This window comes from Pimephales promelas, chromosome 24 (assembly GCF_988280905.1).
Source record: "Pimephales promelas chromosome 24, fPimPro1.hap1.1, whole genome shotgun sequence".
In the NCBI taxonomy this organism is placed as follows: domain Eukaryota; kingdom Metazoa; phylum Chordata; class Actinopteri; order Cypriniformes; family Leuciscidae; genus Pimephales; species Pimephales promelas.
The window spans coordinates 11,160,776-11,183,182 of NC_142792.1; the positions used below are offsets into that span (position 1 = coordinate 11,160,776).

Sequence of the window (22,407 nt, forward strand, 5' to 3'; positions counted from 1 at the left end):
AAGCCCTCTATAACTTGTTCGTTCATTGCACAATGATTATCCTGGTTTCCGTGTCTGCGGTGTTTGATCTGATATCTATGGTTCATTAAAGAGATTTTTGCTTGAGATGACCAAACTCACTAATATTAAACATAGAACTGTTATTAATACATACTCTCAAAAAATTGCTTGCTGAATTTACAATTAAATAACATTTCAAATCAGCAACACATCTGACATGAACTCTCCGTTATATGTGTTAAATAAATAGTGTTCAAAAAGCTCATTTTTTCAGGCAATGCGCATGTACAGTCTTAAGCTCGAGTTGACTGTTGTTTCTATAACAACCGGACCTATTAACGGCAGCTGCAGTGATGCAATGACTTTCTCCCATTCATAAGTAATATGAGTGCACCATCTTTCGAAGTCTTTGTTTTGTCAAGTATTTAAAGTAATTGGCCAGTAGTGTGTTTTTTATGGAAAATCTATTTTGGTTTTGTTGCTTTATTCTTTCGAAGCTGCTCTCTAAACAGTGACATTAATGTTTGCTGAGATCAGATCACGTTCTTTGAGATTAGTGCTGCCAACAAGTCATGTAGTCAGAAGTGCTGGGAATTCTGTGTGCAGATGAAAACTGTTGTTGATGATACACAGTCAGGCAGTTGATCGAATGTTTGAATGGTGAGATCTGTCAGTCACAGTCAGATAATACCAAAAGAGAGTAACTTCTCGCCTGTTTCTCTCTTTGGCTTTGTGTGTTAGTGTGTGGCAGCACATAGACTGCATGGGGATCGACCGGCAGCACATTCCCGAGACCTACCTGTGCGAGCGCTGTCAGCCACGCACCCTGGACCGAGAGCACGCCATCCTACTACAAACCAGGAAGAGAGAGAACATGTCTGGTGAGTTTTCACAAAAACAAACACGCCTACAGACACGTTCAACCTCTCCCACACAAACAATGCCACTACTGCTTTTTTTCCCACAGTTCAGCTGTTGACAAGCATCTTTAGAGTCTGATGGCTTACACTGAATAAAAAACACTTTATGGATACATGATCCCTTGAGCTGTTGTATGACATGAAATATAAACCTGACCCTCCTTAAATCTTTACAGGCAATTTTATAAGAAGCTCTCCTGTAGGGTTGTCAATTATTATAGAGATATAGTAAGCTCTCCAACTCTAATGCCACCTGCTGGAGATGGTTGGCCAATACAACTGCAGTTTGATTCAATGTCAAACTGCTTTGAGGGCAAAAGTGTCTGGTCAAACTAGTGCTGGGCGGTAAACTGGTTTCAGTTTTGCCAACGATATAGATTTTTAAAATAGCGCCATACTTAATTGTTAGTTTTATGAATTGATTTGCTTACCACCATTTTTAAAAGTAAATTGGTATTTGTCATTACAATGATTTTATATTCTCTGTATTTCTGAGAGTAAAATAAGCCACAATCGAAGAAAATATACATAATTTACCCTTAAAACGTCAGATTCTTAAATACCAAGATCATCAAAAAAGAAAAAAAACCTGTTTGACTAGCTCAAAGCACTAGTTCAAACAGGTGGTATTTTATACTCAAGGTTGAGTGTTAAATGTCAATGGTACTATGATGGTTTAGGGTTTGGGTTTGGTATGCAAGCTCATGTACTGGGTCATTGTTGCAGACGGGGACACCAGTGCTACAGAAAGTGGGGATGAGGTTCCACTAGAGCTGTACACAGCGTTTCAGCACACCCCCACCAGCATAACGCTCACAACAGCACGTCTCGGACACAAACAGACGGAAAAGAAACGAAAGAAGAGCGGAGAAAAGGAGCCCCAGGCTACAGCCAGGGCCAAGAAGGTCTGAATCACACAACCAACACTTTTAGCATAAACAAACAAATGTGGTTTTTCTTTTTCTTTTTAATTGTCTTATTCGAAAAGGATCTATAGTGAGAAGTGTACTAAATATGTACTGACTGCATTGTGGTATACACAACCATTCATAAGTTTGGAGTCTGAGAAAGTTTTACCATCAGCATTTATTTGAGCAAAAATACAAGTAAAAAGAGGAATTTAAATCACTCTTTTCAATTTTGATATAAAATGTAATTTATTCCTGTCATTACATAACATCAGAGTTACATGATCCTTCAGAAATGATTCTAATATGGTGAAACTTTGTAACTGTCACTGTTATTACTGTCACTTTTAATTGATTTGTTGCGTACTTATAAAATAATTTTGACCCCAAAATTTTAAGCCGTAGTCAATTTTAAATTTGTAAAATGTATCCCTATCCTGTATCTGTCTAATTGAATACCAATGAATGCCATGTAATATCAATGGATTACTACACTTGCTTTAAAGTCTGATTTCGGCTTGTTTCTGTCTTCCAGTCATTCCGTGAAGGCTCTAGAAAATCATCTAGAGTGAAGGTGGGTGCTCTCAGATAGCTATTAAATAGCTATTAAACTCCCAAATAGCTATTAAAATGTGTTGCACATGCTTAGGCTGCATGTTTACCATCTTGTCCATATGTGCGTCCTCAGGGCTCAGCTCCAGAGTGTGAGCCGACAGATCCTCCCTCTCTTTGGGAGAATAAGATGAAGTCCTGGATGGAGCGCTATGAGGAAGCCAGCAGTAACCAGTACAGTGAAGAAGTGCAGCTACTGCTAAGAGTCAAAGAAGCCAGAGATGGCAAAACGCTAGCCTACAATACACACACCGCAGCCTTCAAACCACCAGTAGAGGTATTATAAACTCACATATACAAATTACACCACAATATTGGTCCAATTTTTTATTTTTATTTTTGGTGCGTTGTGTGTGGCTTTGTACAACAAAATCACTCAGATTTGTTCCTCTCAGAGTCACGTACAGAAGAACAAGCGCATTCTGAAGGCTGCGCGGGACTTGGCTGCCGATTCGCTCATAATCGAGTACAGAGGGAAGGTCATGCTACGACAACAGTTTGAGGCCAATGGCTACTTCTTTAAGAGGTATTGAAAGGCCACTTTGTGTCAATTGAAGATATATTTTAAATTCTGCTGTGTATTTTTGTTTATACTGTTGTTTTGTTCGCAGGCCGTACCCTTTTGTATTGTTCTACTCTAAGTTTGACGGTTTGGAAATGTGCGTGGACGCACGGAGCTTCGGGAATGAGGCCCGATTCATCCGTCGCTCCTGCACCCCCAATGCTGAGGTGCGGCACGTGATCGAGGACGGCATGCTGCATTTATACATTTACTCTCTGAGGTCCATCTCCAAGGGGAGTGAGATCACCATTGGATTTGATTATGACTACAGCAGCTGGTAAGCACATGCGCCAGGATATGTAATGACACTTTTACCTGGAATATTTTGCTGCTTTTCCACCGTCGGGCCAAACCGCTCTCGTTGCTTAACTGTTCCAATCCAGCTCAGAAATACGGCCTTACTATTTTAACAAGCATTCGGCTTATGACGAATCAGTTCTTCATTCTGATTGGCCCACTGTGGCAAAGCTTAAAACATTATTTAAAATCTACTGTTCACACTTTTCCTCTGTTTCTTTTTTTTCCATGTCTTGTTTGGTAGTAAATACAAGGTGGACTGTGCGTGTTTGAAAGGCAATCCGGAATGCCCTGTGCTCAAGCATAACTTGGAACCCACGGAGAATCTGGGCTCTAGCACACGACGGCGTTGCCGCAAGGACAAAGAGCCACCGCGGGACGAGAGCGGACAGAACCAGAACCTCACGTTGGACTGTGATGGGTCCAAGGGGAAAACGCTCAATGACGGCAAATCGAGAAAACTCTCTCCTCTCCGGCTCTCCATATCTAACAATCAGGTACGATAGACCTGCACAATGCTGTCAGTGAAATCAATCTCATACTTATCCTCAAACGTTTAGAAGAAAATCTCCTTACACACCTGTCTTCATCCATGAGGTACTGCGAGGTCCTAGGAAAAGAATTTGACGTTTTTAATATGCTTTCAAACTAATAATCTTAGAAGCGTTAAATAATATCTAGCTTTTTGTAATCTATTCGGCATCCTGGGTTGGCTGAGAGTCTCGGTGGGTGGGTGGGTCCAGTTATCATCTACAAAGGTCGAAAAACCCTTTGTTTGCATGTAAAAAAAAACGATCCGTGTGTATTAATCTGTGCATGATTCTTTCTTTGGATATTTTCAGTCATTCTAATGGTCTGTTTACTCATCCACATCTCCTTTCTGGCCTTAACTACAGTGTCTGATCACCAGAAAACACATTTCCTCATTGTTTTGCTCCTATGTTCCTATATTTCAATGGTGGCGGATGGCAGAATATTAAATCTTGCTTATTTGCCACGCTGTGAGAAGAATCCACACTCGTAACTCCCTGCCATCCTGGTGCTCGTAAGACCGTAAATATCAGGACATCCTGGAAGAGTTGTCCACATTGCTGACATAAATCTGTAGTAGATGCACCGATGCACAGATTCCCTTAAGTACAATATGATCCGCCTGACTCAAGATCTCGGCCACAATTTAGGCGCGAATCTACCCTTCCCACACTTTCTCTCCCTCTCTATTGCTCCTATCCTGGTCTGTAGCCAGACGATGATAAAGGCCCCTCTCCCCCCTCTTGCAGGATCCTGAGTTAATAGAGGATCTAGAAGAGAAAACCTCCGTTAGCAATGAAGTAGAGATGGAGTCAGAGGAGCAGATTGCAGAAAGGAGGAGGAAGATGGTAAGTGCTTCCAGGGGAAAATGACAGCTATGGCAAACACGGTCGCCATGGAAACGCTACTGCCCTCACCCCCACCCTGTCTTTTTCCCCTCCTAGTTCTGCCTCCCAGTCTGTGTGGTGATTTGGGCAGCTCCCAGAATGCTCCACCATTCCTTTCTTCCCCCCTATAAACCTCCTGCTAATATTGCTGCTGCCGCCACCGCTTCTCTGTTCCTGTCGCTGTGTAGTTTAACCTCCTGGAGGGTAACACGAGGGCATCCATCCTTGTTGCTTTGTCTTTCTTTTTCATACTTCATCTTTTATGGAGCCTGTTTGGTTTCCACGATGGGACGTTAAGAACTAGACCATGTATTTCTTTTGCAATCATCTCTCTTCTCTGACTAAATGTCAAGACCATGTTAGTAGTGAGAGATCACGCTTAACTGGAATATTGGCGTGTTTTAAAGTACTTTAGCACAATGAAGGTCACTACGAGTTGATTTTTCATGTTAACATAGAACCCACTTTTGCGGTATTCCCCTAAATATCTGTTCTTCAGTCAAAATTATGTTAAAAGCGCATTTACTACCATTTATGTTTAATCAAGCATCTATTCCAAATCGCTTCCTACCAAAATTCAGCAATTTTGAACAAAAAAAACTTTACTTTCAAAATATGTTAGGGTATAAATTACGAAGTCAAGCAACTGTTAAGTTGAAAAGATCCTAACAGAGAATTGTTTTACTTAATGAAGCTTAATTTTAACCCTAGTAATGCACAGATCAACGTGTGAGGAGCTGTCTGGTTGTGTTATCGCTTTGGCTAGTAGCTTGTGATCAACCTTAGGAGATTGTAGTAACTCTCTCACTTAACATGAATGTTTTATGTGAATGTTTTGATGTGGCCAATTAATGTGTGTGGTGTTTTGTTGTTTGCTTGCCATGAATGGTTAAAGGGAGATGGGAAAATGTGTGAAAAACAGGCTCTGAACATTAAAAAGTCGGCAGCAACTGCTGGAATGTTCAGGAAAATAAAACTGACAACCAATCCTGGAATTCCATTAACATAAAAATGCAGAAAATAGCTCATTTCTATAAACAACGTTGTGTTATCTGGATAAATTAATAGTGGCTGCTGCTGCATTATTTGTGGGAATTTGTCCCTTTTTTCTGCTGCAACAGGACAAATCTTAAATCTTAAAATTCGAGTCTTCTACTACCTTGAGTGGCTCAAACAGAATGTTCATTGCAGCTGACACTTCCAAAAGACCACATTGAATTTTTTGTTCCCGCCAGTCTAGTTTGTTGGTGAGGAAATGATCTCGCACCCCGTTTCAGACGTTGTTTAAAGCCTTGAGCGTTGTCAATTCTTCCAGCCAAGAAACCGGCAACCTTTCGGTGGTGTGCCCTTACTGAAGCTCTAAACCCCAACCACACTACCCATACAATAAGAACTAGGCTGATGCGTATGAGTGTGTGCATGGGGGTGTGAGCAAGCTGGAGGCCTGTGTGTGTTTAAACCCTGATGGCTGTCTCTTTCGGCACCATTCAGGGCAGCCCAGCAGAGGAGTCCCATCGTCACAGCGCAGGGGCTTCCTGCTGCAGAGCTCTGAGAAACAAGGAGGTAAACCTACCCCTTCATATCCTGAACAACCCCCAACCCAACCCACTCCCCCGCCTGTTACTGTACAGGAGAACCCACACACTAACCCCACTGTCCTGTGCTCACTGACCCCATGCTGAGACTGAAGTCCAGGCATGCGACACTCAGTCACTCAACATGGCCCACCTCAAGACACCCTCTTGTGGTATTTGTTGCCGATCTTTTTGATAGGACATGAGAGAGTACAGAAACTGTCACACACACACACACACACACAAACACATACATGCCACCTCTCACACCCTGGGGGTGTCTTATGTTTCCTCTTGAGTAGAAGAGAAGTGTCCCATTTCTCTCTTTTCCCGCCTTTGCTGCTGGCTATGGCCTGCTGATTGCACTAAGTGGCTAGCTGGGTTCCCAACTGTCAGACAGAAAATAGACTCAGCCTTTCTCCATTGTCTTCTTTCCTCCTTTCTTTCTGTCAATCATGTAGACACGTGAAGAGAGGAAGATGGAGGCCATTCTGCAGGCGTTTGCTCGTATGGAGAAGAGAGAAAAGCGGAGGGAGCAAGCGTTGGAGAGGATCGGCACTAAAGGGGAGATTGGTGGACGCAGCGATATTAAAGAAGAGCCCCCTACTACACCTGAGGCTGAACCTCCTGTCCTGTTACAGGTACGTAACCTTCAATGATGCAAGAACACATGCGAGAATTGCGAAAACCATGGTGCGTTTTATTGGACTACTGAATCTGACTGGCTTGACATTGAGTCACGAAGAGTAGTTACTGACTAGTTTTGGAACTTTCAATGTTATATCCATTTATGTATATCCATTCATTATAACTAAAATAAAGTAAAAACAGTACTATTGTGAAATATTAAAATAACTGTTGTGTGTTGTGTGATGGCAAGTTTTTACTTAGTACAAATAAATATTTAGCACATTTTTTCAGAACTCTTTGATTTTTAGAAACTTAAATTAGGCAGCTTAAGAAACTTAAAGAACAACCTTTGTTTAGTATAGAAATCTTGTGAAACATTATACATGTCTCCACTGTCAGTTTTGATAAGTTTAATGCATCTTTGCTGAATGGAAGTATTTATTTCTTTTCAAATAACTCCAAACTGTTGAACTGTAGTGTATGCAAGGAAATTATCTTTTTTGTGAGTGTGTTTATTCCTCCTAATTGTAAGTATTCAAACAATCGTTCATTGTTTTGACCTTTAGCCCATGCTAGAGGTAGTAAAGGAGGAGCCTGGTCTGAAGCCAGCCAAGGTGAGCCGTAACAAACAGAGAAAAAGCTTCTCGCGGAACCGCACTCACATCGGACAGCAGAGGCGGCGAACACGCACGGTCAGCGCCTGCTCCGACTTGCCACCTAATTCCCCTGGTGAGGCTTTAGAGCCCTTAACAGCAGAGACTTTTGATGGAGAGATGCCCTCGGCCCCTGAGGTTGAAGCTCCCCCGTCAAATGCCCCTGACACCAGCCCACCACACAGCGGCTCACCCGCCCCAGCATGCCGCAGTGGACAGAAGTACCCCAAAACTAAAAAGGTAGAATTCCTCACCATTAGCTTCACACAGCTGTTTCTTGTGAGTTTTATAACTGCACATTCTCTTTCCCAACAGCACTTAGTGAGCGAATGGATGGGTGTCGATAAACAGGAGCAGGGAGCCTCGCGGACACCGGAACCTCCGCCTGAGAGGCCGTTGCGGATCAGTAGTGATCCTGAGGTCTTGGCCACACAGCTGAACTCTTTACCGGGCATGGCCTGCAGCTCACATGTCTACAGCACGCCCAAACACTACGTCCGATTCTCCTCGCCTTTTCTTGCCAACCGCAGCCCCAGCACTCCCGGGGTGCCCACGGGACGGCGACGCTCGAGAGAAATGCCCGAAACACCACCTACCACTGGCTCCTGCAAGAAGGTAAAATTGCTGCATTATACAGAGATGTCAGCAAGTATCATATTGATATTGCTCATCATTGATTTTTGCCTCTCGAAAGATAAAATAGTCACCTGGTGGATGATATTGAAAAAATATATAAATTAAGCTCAGACCCACTTTAATATTCACATTGAAACGTTTATATTCAGGCTAGCTTATATTCAGGCAAGTTTCGGGTCTAACTCCATGTGTTTTGTGTAGCGTTGGCTGAAGCAAGCTTTAGAAGAGGAGGGTTCCACCAGCCCAGGTGGAGGATGCCCTTCTCTGCTGATCCCTAGTGAGAGCCCTCTCAGCCCCTCTATAAACGGTGAATCCTACAGCCCTCTACCCCTCAACGGCAGTTGCTCTCTACCAGGTGGGTCAGCAGTCCTTGTCCAACTGAAAGTTAATTTTCTTAAAGCTTGTCTAAAGCTGTTTTCAATCTTGCTCTGTCCGTGTGCTTGCAGAATTGCCTACCCCATTGAAGAAAAGACGCTTATGTCCGCTCGATCCCTGTATGTCGGAGACATCCACCCCATACGGGTCTCCTTGTGCCACCCCAACCCGAACAGAGTCGACAGATGCACCGGGCACACCCCTGCTGCTAGCCACGCCTCCTCGACCACGACCAGAGGAACCCAGTACTGAGCCCTCAACACCCTTGCAGATTCCCAACCATCCTCTGCCACAAGAGGTAAGACCACTTCTGCAAAGTTTTTGACTTTAAGTGGCCAGTGTTGTTGCTGTAGATATGCCTGAAATTTCAATATCTTGATGAAATATATAGAATAAATATGATTCTGTACTTAAAATGTACTTAAAATATTTAATTATTAGAAATTGCTGTTTGTAGAGTGTAATCTCTGCAAAATGATACTTAAAAAAAAAGCCTTGTGTACAGAGTTCTGGCATATAGCACAGTACACTGTAAAAATGAATATGCTTTATCTAATCAATAGAATTGTGGCAACAGATTACAAGCAATATTATTAATTAAATTAAAAAAATAGAATTGAGTAATAATCAAATTATTTCTTAAAAGTTAACCATTTTAAATGAGTAAAGTTTACACCAAAAAAATTTAAGCTCTTTATTTTATATTGCCAACATTGAAGACACCTGATGTTAACAAGCAGAATCACTGAAGGAGAAAACCGTAATTTAAAAACAAGCCTAAAACAAACACAGATCACTATAATGGTTTACTCATTTTAAATGGTTCGCTTTTAAGGAATTGATTTGATTAATTATTACTCAATTCTAATTTGTTAAATTTAATTAATAATATTGCTTGTAATCTGTTGCCACAATTTTTTTTTATTAGATAAAGTATATTCATTTTTACAGTGTAGCGTTTTGAGCAACCCAAGTTAAAGTCCCAGCTTTTCTGATCCTGTTCCCCTCTCTCCTCCCATTGCTTTCTGTCTCCTCTGCACTATTCTTTCCACAAAAAAAGGCAAAAAGCCAAAAATATAACTTAAGAAGAACCCTAATCTAGTTATCATGAGTGAGAAGTAGTGAAAATGTTTTGCCCAATATTTAATAAAATTGATTACCAAAATATTGATAACAGAAACTTTATGGATTATGCAATGACACAGCTGTTAATAGTTTATTGAACCGACACAAGAGGGCACTAACACTTTTGCTATTGGCCAATTGGGCACAGTTATTACCAGTGGTGATGGTCATAAAATGATTGGTCACTTCTGGCCAATTGATTTGAGGCATTATTTTGGTGAAAGGCAACAAAATGATCAAGAAATCTCTAAATCTTCAGAGTGAGTCGTCTATGGATAGCTCTCCAGATGGTAGCCGGAGGCCCAGTACACAAGATGTGAGTTCACTACTTAAAGATCCTACTCCTGCTACAGAAGTGTTTTGCTGCATTTTTCATCACCACATCTAACACATCTTTTTGTCTTTTGTCAGGTCGAGCGACCTCCTTCGCTGTTGGCATCTCCCACCGTGAGAAATGCGGGTTCTGATTCGGCTCCACAGGAGTCTATAAAATCGATGGGGTCTCTGAGTCCTCAGCCCTCCCATGCTGAGCCCCAGGATGCTGTAGTAGATGAAGGCATCGAGGTTGATGGTGGTGGTTCAGAAGCTGCCTCGGCACCTGAGACGCCATCCTCATCTTACCCTCCTTGGATGAAGAGTCCAGACCGAGGTGGCCTCTCGTTTTCCCCAGTGAACTCTAATCTGAGAGACCTCACCCCTTCTCACACCTTGGAGATGGGGGCGTATAGGCCAGATTCAACCTCCGCTGGCCCCTTCAGTGAAGCGGCACCCTTCTATCCCTGCAATGAGGAAGCAAGTGGCGTGACCTTTACCCGCTCATTGAGTGGGGAGGGCGCAGGGGAGGGAGGCGCTGCAAAGAACCCACAGAAGAAAAAGGTCTGTGTTAAAGCGTTTGCCAAATGTATAGATGTAAAATGATTTCTTTTTCTTTTTCCAAATTCTTCATCTGGTAATCTCAACTGAAAAATTCAAATTTATTTGTCGAAATATTATGTGTGCCATTTATTCAAGTGATTAATTTACTGTACCAATATTCATGTGTTGTTAGGTCTCTCTCCTGGAGTACAGGAAACGTCAGCGTGAGGCACGGCGAAGCGGCTCCAAGGGAGAGTGTGGATCTCCTGTTTCCACAGCACCACCAGTAGACGTTTTCCCTGTCGCTGTGGAGATACCCTTTGAGCCACCTGTTCTCGCAGCAACACCAACCCCCAAGACCCCTCAGCCTAGCGAGGAGTCAGACGCCCAACCTCAGGGGGAGAGAGACGGAGAAGGCCAGTGGTACGTCCCTAAAGAAGTTCTGTTCCTTGACAATGAGCTCTTAGCCTGCATTAGCATAAACTCCATTTCAGATTTCAGATATAAAAAGTCCAGCAAATGCTGCTGTCCAGAATTAATTACAAAATTATAACATTTCATTTACAGGACATCTTCCACATCAGTAGAGCAGGCCAGAGAGCGAAGCTACCACAGGGCCTTGTTGTTGAGTGACCATCGCAAGGATGCAGGTAAGAACAACCTTGGGAATAATGTTGGATTGTGATTTCCAGGTTTGGATTTGTTAGTAGTTGATTTGTGCTTATAGGTGAAACTGTGATAACTCTGATGAAATGCAATCATTGACACTCTGTGGTCATTAAAAATCCCAGGATGTCCTTCGAAAAAGAGTTGGGGTGTAACCCTGGCATCCTGGCCAAATTTTCCCCTTGACCTCTATCCATCATGGCCTCTTAATCATCCCCATATACTGATTGGCTTCATCACTGTCTCCTCTCCACCAGTAAGATGGTGTGTGGTGGCCGTTCTGGCGCAATATGGCTGCCGTTGCGTCTTTCAGGTAGATGCTGCACATTGGTGGTGGTTGAGGAGATTCCCCCTTCTATGTAAAGCCCTTTGAGTACCCAGAAAAGCACTATATAAATTTGAGCAAAATAATAACAATTATCAATTTAACCATTATGCAGCAAGACAAAAATGTGACAATTAGACTCAATTTTCCGGACAAAAACAGAACATGGTCGATTAAAAATACTAAATAGAACATTTGACACTAAAAAAATAGCCGTTGAAATGATCACTTCTGCAGACTTCAGTTCTGACCCTGCCTATAATTTTCAAGTGACTGGTTTAGTTGTGTTTGATTGGTATTGGGGTCTGCAGGATGGTAGCTTTCCAAGAATTGGGTTAGAGACCCTTGGTGTATCCAATAATAATTCCAGGGGTGTCTAATACTGAAACCCTAATTAAACTCCAACCCTAATTAAACGCTGAAATCAATGTCTTCAGGATTACTATAAACTTCCAGGTTGGAGCTAAACTCTGTAAGAACATGTCCAACCAGGAGCAAAACACCACTTGGAAATCATGGAAATGCCTTGATCAGAAGGTGTGGGAACACTGGTAAGATTTTCTGTAGTCTTTCTTTGATTTAAAATACCTACATTGTCTCGTTTTCAGACAGTGGGGAGTCAGAGGGTGGCGAGTCCCAGGTGAAGGAATGTCCTTCTCCTAAGAGCTGCAAGAGCCCATCAACACATGCAGTAAGAGTTTGCATCTCTCAATTTTGGCAACATTAGAATTTTCAACCAGCAATTTGATGTTATCATAAACCTTTTTTTTTTTTTTTACAGCCTTGTTCTCCAGCACCCCAGACTGTGTCTCGGCCATCCAAGGAGGAAGATGTTGAAGCACAGCCTCGTGGTCCTGCTCAGCCTCAGACACTGTCCGTCCAGCAGTCCTGCACCAAGAGTCCGAGCTCCAAACCAGCTGCTCTGACGCCCAGCAAGCTCCACTGCGGCCCCTCCAACACCTCACAGAGTCACTACGCTGGACCTTCGCTCATGCACTCTCCCAAAGCGCAACCCCAAGGTTCACCTTACCGTGGTCAGCGAACGTTCCTGACAGCTCAACCTCAGAACCAGCCTCAACCCCAGGCTACGTCTGGCCCGGCCACTTTCCCCCAGTATAACCCCCAAAATGCCCCACCTCCGCCACCTCCTCCTCCTCCCCCAGCTCCACCCACCTCTGCTCCCTACTTCCCCACTCAGCCTCCCGCTGCTGCCGCACCGTTCCCTGCGTTCAAGCCTACTGTGGCCTCACCCTTTCCTCCCGGTTCCCAACCTCTCCTGCAGCCCCATCATGCATTGCATTACCAAAGCAGTGCTGCCCCTCCCCCACCACCCCCTCCTCCCCCTCCCCACCCGCAGCCTGGCCCCACCTTGCTGCATGTCAATCTGCAACCTCCTTCGATGCAGCAGCATCAACTCCTCCTGACATCCGCCCCACCTCCACCTCCTCCTCCACCTCCTCCTCAGGGACAGAGTTCCCAGCAGCCCCCACCTAATAGTGGCACGCTCCTGTCAATCAAACAAGGACCACACCCGCCCCTTTTACCCCCTCCCCCTGCTCCATCCAGTAACGCACCACACCCTTTTCAGAACATTAGTGGCTTTCAAACCACTCTACTTCACCAGTCTGCACCAGCCAACCCCTCAGTAACCCCTTCCACCTATCAACAAACTGTACTACCCCCTCCGCCTCCACCACCTCCTCAACAAACTCCTCCCACACAGACCCCGGCCAATTCGAGTGTCTCGCAGATCGCTGGCGGTAACAGAGGACCTACCCCTTCGTCGGCTCCTTTCCACAGCGCTGGTTACTTGGGCACAGGATGGCACTGATCACACCCACTTAGCCCCGCCCCTAGACGAACTCTCTCAGAGATGGGCGGAGCTACATCGTGTAACATAGGCAACACAGCACCACTGTAAATATTTTCTATGTACCTTTTCACAAAGGATAATGAAAAGCGGTGGGGGGAAAGGGTACATTTTAAAAAGAAAAACAAGAAATACAGAACTGTAAAAGCAGACTTTGTGTAAAAGAATGATGGTTAATGAACCCTGGTGCTCATCACTTACCCAGAATCCCCCACACCTCTCTCCTTCCCATAACCTTGTACTGCCATCCTGTCTTTTCCAGACGTCTTTTTTTACTTTGAATGTTTTTATTCATTTTAATCGCCTTTTCTGGTCTCTTCCTGTTGGATCCTTCCTCTGTCCTCCCAGTGTAATGCAACGCAATGGGACATTCCAGTTTCCTCCTCAGCTTTCCCTTCTCTCCCTGTCTCTCACTGTTTTTTCCACTCATCAGTTATTTGTTTTATCTAGTTGCTCATTATATAGCAAAAAGGTTTTGTATAGAGAAAAAAATACAGAATTATTATTTTTTTTATTCCTCCATGTAACAAAAATATCTGTGCACCGCTGCAGAAATTCAGAGGAGACCTTTCCGATAGGCCGCTTCACTGCCCAGGAGACTGCACTTGTGTGAATGAGCGAGTCTGTGTGCATGAGTGTCTGTTTTTAAGCGGAAAGGAGCGTGTATGCTTGCATGCCGCCCGCATCTGTGTGCATATTTGAACAGCACGCGAGAGGCGGAAGGCAAATAAGACACGGACAGATGCGTGCTGTTCTCTGTGGCAGCTTTAGAAAGAGAGGTCCTTCCTGTAGGGGTAAGCGGTTTATTTTTGGATATCAATGGTTATTTGTAGAAAGTGTAATTTAATGTATAGGTGGTTACTCCAGCTTTCTCCAGAAACAGTTGTAAATATTGGCTTCTTTTCTTTTCTATGCTTGTATAATTCGCTCCCATCCCCATTTTGGAATATGGTTGTAAATACAAGCGCTCTTGACAAAAACGCTGAATGTTTCTGTGACTGTAGCACTATTTTTATTTCTTCCTCTCTGGTTTATTTTTTTTTTTTACTGTTTGTGTGTGAGTGTATGTGTGTGTGAAGGACAGAGGCTCACAGACACAGCACTGGTTGGCTATTTTCATGGTTCATTATAATAAATCACTGTAATGACAGTTTTATACCAATTAAATCGTTTTGTGTTTTACTGGGTTGGGAAACTGGGGTGTTTACGTGTCCCTAATGGGAGTTTTCTTTCACCATGAAGGTCTCGGGATGAAGAGATGCTGCATGCAATGAAGGTTTGAAGATCAGTCTGCTGTTGCTGAGACTTTTCTAAAGGTTTCCATTTATTGACCACTGATGTTTGGCATTGAAAATATAAACCTAAAGTTGCTTTTTTTGCCATTTTCATCTGATAGATGCTTCAAATAAACTGTTTTTGCTTAGATCAAGCAGAACAAAGGCAAAGAGGTAATATGACCAGTGAAGCAGAGTTAAGAAGCCCAATCGGAATGAAGAAATTGGTTACATGACCAATCGGAACAAAGGCAGAGAGGTTAGAAGACCAATCAACATTAAGCCAGAGATTAATAACGCTGTTCATAACTTTGTCTTGCTGAGGTTTGCCGTGGTGTGAAGATTGAGCAGCTTTCAGGTCAGTATTACCTTGGGTCAGTGACTTAGGGGGGTCCCCAAGGTATTTTTATTTTAGTAAAAAAGTAATTTAATTCATGCAGTGCATAGGCTACGTAAATTTCATGTTTGTTTTTTAGACTAGCTAAGCTGTCTCTTTAAAATTTCTCTCTTTCTACTCTATTTATCCACTCCATGTTGGGGATTTTTGTATTCTTTACCTACATAAATTGGAAACATTTAGGCTTAATTTTTTTCTTATTAATTAAGGATCATTATTAACATCCCAACGCTGCTGAGAAGCGTTTAGAGGAGTATGAAAATATCTGCTGCACACTTTTCTCTCAGTAACGAAATAAACACAAAATGACACCCGTGAGAAAATGGCAATTAAAGTCGCGTTACATTTATCTATATAACGTTAGCACTTTATCCAGTATTACAAAGTGTTTATGAAAAACATTGCCTATCCTCTTTTAAGTTATACTATACGTTCCTACCCCTCTTCGACATCACTCGTGAAAAGCCATCACGCAAATTGAGCGGAGCACGTGAGCAGCATTCACGTCTCACTGTATCTACATTCACTGGTGACAGACAGGTAACGATAGTTTTTTTTTTTTTGTTTTTTCTTTGTACCATAAGCTTCTTCACGATTAAAATAGCTACATAGAGCCAGCCTAAATTAAGCAATAGCCCTCCATTAAGCTTAACCAAAGCAAACGAGTCTGGCGTTGTCATAAAATAGCATTGTGCAGGGTCAGAAATGCCAACAAAATGAATAAAAAATGCCCACAAAACTCACGATAGGAATTGTCACTGTACAAGATTTTGTCTTTTATATCACATGATATAGTTAAGTAATATCACACCAGGAAAAGTGCAGTTTTCCACGATATCACGCGATTCCAAATTTTAATACAACAGTTCAATAAACAAGTTGATAATCATCTACATTTTTAAACACAGTAATGCCAATTTTGACTGTTTATGCTCTACTTGACCAATGATATTAGTTTCTAACAAAGCAGAACAGTTCTGTTCCCCTGTTTCGTTCCTGAATGATTCAGTCAGTTTGAAAAAATCGTGAATATTTGACTCGTTTATCAAGACTTGCCACCACGTACTGGGTTTAGTTTTATAGAAATTTATCATATTTAGAAAAATATCATTTCAGTTTTTCCAACATTTCATATACTCAAAACATTACTCATGCAACTGTAATTGCAGTGTAAATACATCTAAATAATAGTAGTATAATAAATTCATTTCTGTCAGTAATGCACAACATTGATTTTGCTCGTTTACCAATTCCAGCATAATCCCAACCAAGGACATGGTTCTTTATTTGTTTAAAGAAAGATGTAAAGGATTTAAAGATGTTCTACAGTTTTTAACTAATTTAATTTTTGGGGTGGCCTTTTTTTTTTTTTTTTTTTTTCCTGCTCTTCAAAATGTCAGTGCATGGCCCTGCCATGGGTGTCCAACACTTGCCTGGAAGTTTCTAGTAATGATTATCTGGTTGAGGTGTGTTCAATTATAATAGGGGCTAAACTCTACAGGACAGGGGCCCTCAAAGATTAGGATTGGACCCCGCTGATTTAGTGTGACAAAAATAAGATAAATGTGACTGCTTGTTCTTTACAACAATGCTCAGAATAACACTTCTTTAGCAACACTTGTCTTGACTTTAGTCTGTAGAGGTAAAATCTTTATTCATTAATGTGGGTGAATTGTCTTTAATGAACTTTTATAGCTAATACATTTGAATGGTGTATTTACATAATTTTCTACATACAACATCCGACAAGACAGACACCCAATAAATAAAGCAAAACATCTTTTCTTTCAATTTTCTTACCCCTCAGAACTTCATCCAGTATCATCCAAACTCTTCAGCTGTGCAAGGAGGGAGGGAGTGTTGGTGTTTGCTTTTTGAAGCCACATCCTCCAGGTTTTGTCATGACATTTTCTTTTTGATTGGCATTCGTTTATCTTGGTGGGACAGAATGACAATACCAAGAGTACAAAACGGTACCAGCTGAGAACATCATAATTATGGCACACATAACTATACAGCACCAACACTGCCGAGAAGTAAATATTGAATTAGAGACATACAGAAATTCAACATATACACTCAATACATAATACTTAAAACACTCTCCTACTTCTGTATATACTTGGCTTGTGCACAATAACTAATGGCATAGAAGTCTGCCCCTAATTTTCACATTATTATTATTATTTTAATATATTAACAGTGATCTCTAGCCTTCTGTTTAGATCCCCTTTTAAACAATGTTGGATAGTGTTGTGGTGTAATAACTGTACATTTGAAACCCTATAGATGATCACTTGCATGTAAATTGGCTCTCAGTAAAGTGTTCATGATTCAGTGTCCCTTTTTCTTTTCTTTTCTTTTCTTTTCTTCCCAGGGCTGATAGTGACACAGAGGAATACTAACAGGCTAGGAATGTCTGTTGCAGCTTTGTGCTGGAGTGTAATCCCACAATTCATTTTCTTCTACATTAGTATACTTGGTGAATTCAGTCAAATAGAACAGTGTTTTATAGTAATTCTTAAATCACTAAATATTAACATTATTGTAATGCAGGCCTGAAGAAGAGGACACAACGTAAAATAAATAACCTTTTTTTGTTGTTTTTTTATTAATCCAAGTAAAAGTTGCTTCTAAATGGTGCATTAGCTGCCCTATCATGTTAGTAGCACAGGTAAATCAAACTAGGGTAGGGATTTTTTGTTTATTTGCAATTCCAGGGAGTGAAAAGAAGGGATATGGACAGAAAAGCAGTGAGTTCCCAAACTCCATTCACCCTGTTTGCATCCTTTGCTTTAACGTTTGTTTCAAACCGTTGCAGTCAGGCTTCCTGCCCTCAGGATGATGGGTAAAGCTGGATTGTGATTTCACATAATGATTTCCTTAAATGAGACAGAAACACCTGGAAACAGATAAAAGGGATGTTTTACTGTAAATTCACAGCGTTATACATGAGAAATGCAAACATGTGAGCTAAATATGAGTTCACCCAAAAATTGTCATCATTTACTCACCCACGTCAGTCTAAACCTGTAAGACTATTTTCATTTTTGTCTATGGCAACATTTGAACCCCATTGACTTTCATTGTATTGAGAGAATCATTTATTTTGAGTAGCATAAATGAATTAAAAATTAAAATTTAAACGAAACATTAAAATTCGTACCAATACAACTTCCTGTTTCAACAAAGAAATTAGGTCAAACCATTTCATGGGGTCTTGAAAGGGATCGTTCGCCCAAAAAATGAAAATTCTGTCATAATTTATTCACCCTCAAGTTGTATAATACGGGTGACCAAACAGTTTATGGACCCCATTGACTTCCATATATGGAGAGAGAGAAAAAAAATACCATGGAAGTAAATGAGGCACATCAACTGATTGGTTACCAACATTTGAGGGTAAGTAAATAATGACAGAATTTTCATTTTTGGGTGATGAATTTAAAGTAATAGAAACTCACCTGAGTGTATCTGGCATCTATGCATTTCCACTCTCTGTTAAGACAAAAAAAAAGAGAAAAGTCCGTCAAAATTAAAGCAAAAGTCACTGCTTAAATCCATAACCATTTCCAAATACAGCAGAAATATTCTGTCACAGTTGACACGTACATTAAAATTAAGTCACCTTTTGTTTGTTGTTTCTTACATAGCCAGCTGGGGTGAAATTATTACCATTCATTTCCACTAGATGGCACCAACACCATCATGTGCCATCCCAAAATATGCCATTACATATTCTGTTTCTGCAGAACTACTATTAAGGAGAAGCGAATTGCTCATTCATCATTAAACAAACACCCTTAAACACAACACGTCATTTTCATAAAATCTTAACACATCTATAAGTGTCCTTCATTGCCATCATGTATTATCAAAGATAATTGTATAATGGAAAAGGAGCCCATCTTTCATTTAAATTCATCATATGAAGCTTATTATAGTCCATATCCATTAAACAGCGTTTCGTTCCAGGTGTGCGGTTGAGCATAGCATGGGTTCCAGCTGATGCTGTGCCTCTGATTAATATAGACGGTCTGACAGCAAGCTGTGTAAACAGTCATTAGTAATTCATGACTGGGTCCAGAGCCCCAGGCTTCAATTAACCCCAGTCTATGCTAAATTCTACCTTTCCTTTCCTCTTCTTACACGTTTCTTTTCACATCTCATTCATTTTCAAGGCCCTATTATCTGATTCTCTCCTTAATGATCATCGCTCTGTCTTATTTTCTCAGGTTGGTTTGCCCTTGATTGATCTGGCTGTCTCTGGCTGACTGGCTCCGTCTCGTAATGAATGAATTGGACCGACTGGCACAACAGCTGCACGTTATCATTTATGGTGAGAAATAGAGAATCCAGTGTGTAATTCTCAATTTATGTAAATTATGCAGGTTGTGATTATAATTAAATCACATGATGTCTGTGTATCTAAAATACACAGAATTAGCCGAGCCAAATTCTGCATTCTTTCACACAGAAGAGTTTGATTATAAACTTCTGGTTCATTTTTAATATTTCAAATTGTAATATATACAAATGCTTGTCTAATACAGCCGACACTGGTACCATCTGTAACTGACTAACTATAGCAAGTAGAAGAGGTCTGGGTCAAGGTCATGGTCTTCAATAGCGATAACACTTGGATTTCACAACCAAATGGTGTTTTCATCGTAAGTACAACTCAGAAATTCCATGCATAATTATCTTTTCACATTTTTATCCTGCCCCGAATTAGTTTTGGAAGATATGAATTGTGGATAACCTCATTTTGTTCAACACTCTTTCAATAATTTTGGACAATAAGAGGTCACACACAAATTGGCAGAGAAAAGCTTTTGAAATGCAAACGGATATCCCTCCCATGGTTAGACAACATAAAGTAATGCTAATCTTACTGTCTCCCAGCAGCTCCTCAGACATGAGTCCATCCTGCCTGTTGCCCAAAACGAAAGCCAGGAAAGAGAGAATAAGTGCGTCCAGGATGCCCATAATGGCCAGGATGTACGCCCAGCGCACTGAGCACGCTCCGATGGTGTATTTGTCCGTCCCTTCTCCGCACATCCTCTTCACCTCATCAGCATCCCATCCGTCAGGATATATCATGCAGCCCAACACCAGACACGTACCTGAGAGAGAAAGCGGGCATTTTGAGTTCTCCAGGTAAAAATATTTCTATGGATTTAATCAACAGCAGAATTCATTTCTGTACTCGAGTGATATGATAGATGGCGGTTCTGTAGTGAAAGCTGGGGAACAAAATGAGCTCAGATGAAAGAAGTCATGGAAGTTTTGTTTGTTCGATTATGACACGGGTGACAGCTGAGATTAACGAGGAGAGAGGTACAATAATACCGGACGAGCCCCCAATTTATTTTCACATACAGACACACAAAGCTCACTCTGTTTACAGCTGCTATGAGTCATTTTTCAACACTTGCATGCCATACAAAATAGCAAAAATAGCTTGATCGTAAAAAGACTTCAAGTTCTCCATTCTATTCTGGTCCCTAAATCCCACCCCCAAAAAGTCTGATTCGTTGTCCACGATTGTTCAGGAAGTCCTGCGTCAAAGGGTTGATTCAGGTGTGTTTGTTAAGGAAGAGTTTGTATTGTTGATGTGCTGCCAGGAACAGGGTTGAGAAACACTTGTCTAGCTGCAGTTTGTGAAAGTTGCATTACCCTTCCATTACTACATAGTTCGCCTGACAAGTAATAGATCTGACCTCAGATCAGCAGCCTACAGCATCCCTGATGAATTGAGAATAGAAAACTGCATTTTTCAGGAGTATCAGACAGGGCCTAGTCATGGTCAATCCTGGAAGACATAGTGCGGAGAAAGGTGAATACTGCATGTGCCAGATTTGATGCATTGATAGTGTTCTGCAGGTACAACCCATTACATAAGAGGAATCATTTATGATGTCATCAGGGCTTCTCTTTAGTTACACGACAAAAGACGTTAGGTGCGTTCACACCATGTCCTGATCCCCGAAATGACCTTGAACTAATAGACTTGTAATTACAATGTGTGAACTCGTAATTTTCTTAGAGACTTGTACATCTGACCACTGCAGATATAAGGTGTGTTCGTCTTGAAGAGATACTGTGACATCATGTACCACGAGAGCAATTTGAAAGCAAGCTTATGGTAATTATGACATAGTGTGAAGGCAGCATTTGATGCTAGTCGTATCTTAGAGACAAGACAGACACCATATATATATATATATATATATTTTTTAGACTTGACTTTAAGTTGGTGATGTGTTGAAGAAGTATTGGGTGCAGTTGAGTACAAACATTGTGGGTAACACTTAGAATGAGATGAGAAAATGGTAAATAAACAAAGCATCAGTTACATCTTTTGCTTTTAATTATGTGGCTTTACTGACACAACGCTTCCTGCCATTGTGAGAAAGAAACTATGAAATTACCCAACTCTTTATTCTGACCACAATCACTTAAATGCACATCATGTTGTAATTACAACATCAGAACCAATAAAGGGAACTTCCCAACAGGACTTGAAAGCAGCATATCTAGTTGAATGGAAGACAGTTTTAAATTTACATTTGATCATTTAGTAGATGCTTTTATCCAAAGTGACTTACAAATTAGGAGGACAGTAGAAGCAATCAAACCAAATGTTTTAGCACAGTCAAAAAAAGAAAACGGGAGCGTATAGCAAAGCTCACATACAGATGCAGCCAAACGAATCAGGCATGATTAACACATCTCCTGTTTTTTGTCGCACATCTTACTATTTCAAAAAAATTGGTAGATAAATTAACAGTCACTAAAAGCCTTTTCCTACATCCCATGCCTCTCTCGCTTTCATCTATTGGCTTGTGTGTCTAATAAGCAAAACTTCAAAAGACATTCATCATCATTATACTAATAGCCATCAGCAGTATAGTAATCACATTAAAGCTGAGAGCCAATCACCCGCATCCCTACATCCAGTTTATTTTCACTGCAGTCACTCTGGTGGGTTCACAGGTTTCTCCTTGGGGCTTTTTATGGCAGTGCCACTGAGGCTGTCACTCGTGTAACCAGCCGTCCTGCATTCCTGATTGTCAAAGAACTTCTTACACCGTATCCTATTCAGGTGCGACATGGCAAGTTTAAAAGCAATTTGCACACTGAAATTGAAAATGCTGCACGAGCACGACGCAACACTATCACAACCAATCAGAATATATTAGAGTAGGATTTTGTAGTATATTAAACCAATGCACATTTACTTCCTTCAAGTAATAAAGTATTCTCGTGAGTGTATAATATATGCCATTGAAAATACATACGGGTAA

At 41.2% G+C, this 22,407-nt stretch overlaps 2 protein-coding genes across 8 annotated transcripts in view; one reads left to right on the forward strand and one right to left on the reverse strand.

The window, feature by feature from the left end:
* kmt2e (lysine (K)-specific methyltransferase 2E) overlaps positions 1-14,391 on the forward strand; it is a 33,055-nt gene extending 18,664 nt beyond the window's left edge. The window contains exons 5-24 of one of the 4 annotated variants that reach the window (XM_039668221.2): positions 742-881; positions 1,647-1,825; positions 2,364-2,402; positions 2,517-2,717; positions 2,836-2,966; positions 3,052-3,279; positions 3,544-3,796; positions 4,580-4,678; positions 6,209-6,280; positions 6,753-6,932; positions 7,488-7,814; positions 7,890-8,189; positions 8,412-8,565; positions 8,657-8,883; positions 9,970-10,026; positions 10,122-10,586; positions 10,759-10,988; positions 11,133-11,215; positions 12,165-12,247; positions 12,338-14,391. In XM_039668221.2, coding sequence (XP_039524155.2) covers positions 742-881; positions 1,647-1,825; positions 2,364-2,402; positions 2,517-2,717; positions 2,836-2,966; positions 3,052-3,279; positions 3,544-3,796; positions 4,580-4,678; positions 6,209-6,280; positions 6,753-6,932; positions 7,488-7,814; positions 7,890-8,189; positions 8,412-8,565; positions 8,657-8,883; positions 9,970-10,026; positions 10,122-10,586; positions 10,759-10,988; positions 11,133-11,215; positions 12,165-12,247; positions 12,338-13,387 — 4,498 coding nt within the window. In that variant the 3' untranslated portion in view covers positions 13,388-14,391. The remainder of the gene's footprint in view (positions 1-741; positions 882-1,646; positions 1,826-2,363; positions 2,403-2,516; positions 2,718-2,835; positions 2,967-3,051; positions 3,280-3,543; positions 3,797-4,579; positions 4,679-6,208; positions 6,281-6,752; positions 6,933-7,487; positions 7,815-7,889; positions 8,190-8,411; positions 8,566-8,656; positions 8,884-9,969; positions 10,027-10,121; positions 10,587-10,758; positions 10,989-11,132; positions 11,216-12,164; positions 12,248-12,337) is intronic. The other 3 variants (XM_039668224.2, XM_039668222.2, XM_039668225.2) reach the window with 3 other exon arrangements.
* Positions 14,392-17,441: 3,050 nt separating this feature from the next.
* The window catches only part of lhfpl3 (LHFPL tetraspan subfamily member 3), a 42,730-nt gene continuing 37,764 nt past the window's right edge, over positions 17,442-22,407 (reverse strand). For all 4 annotated transcript variants that reach the window (XM_089126623.1, XM_089126625.1, XM_039668230.2 and 1 more), the window contains 3 exons: positions 19,993-20,223; positions 18,562-18,595; positions 17,442-17,999 (listed from right to left, as the gene is read on the reverse strand). In XM_089126623.1, coding sequence (XP_088982749.1) covers positions 18,579-18,595; positions 19,993-20,223 — 248 coding nt within the window. In that variant the 3' untranslated portion in view covers positions 17,442-17,999; positions 18,562-18,578. The remainder of the gene's footprint in view (positions 18,000-18,561; positions 18,596-19,992; positions 20,224-22,407) is intronic.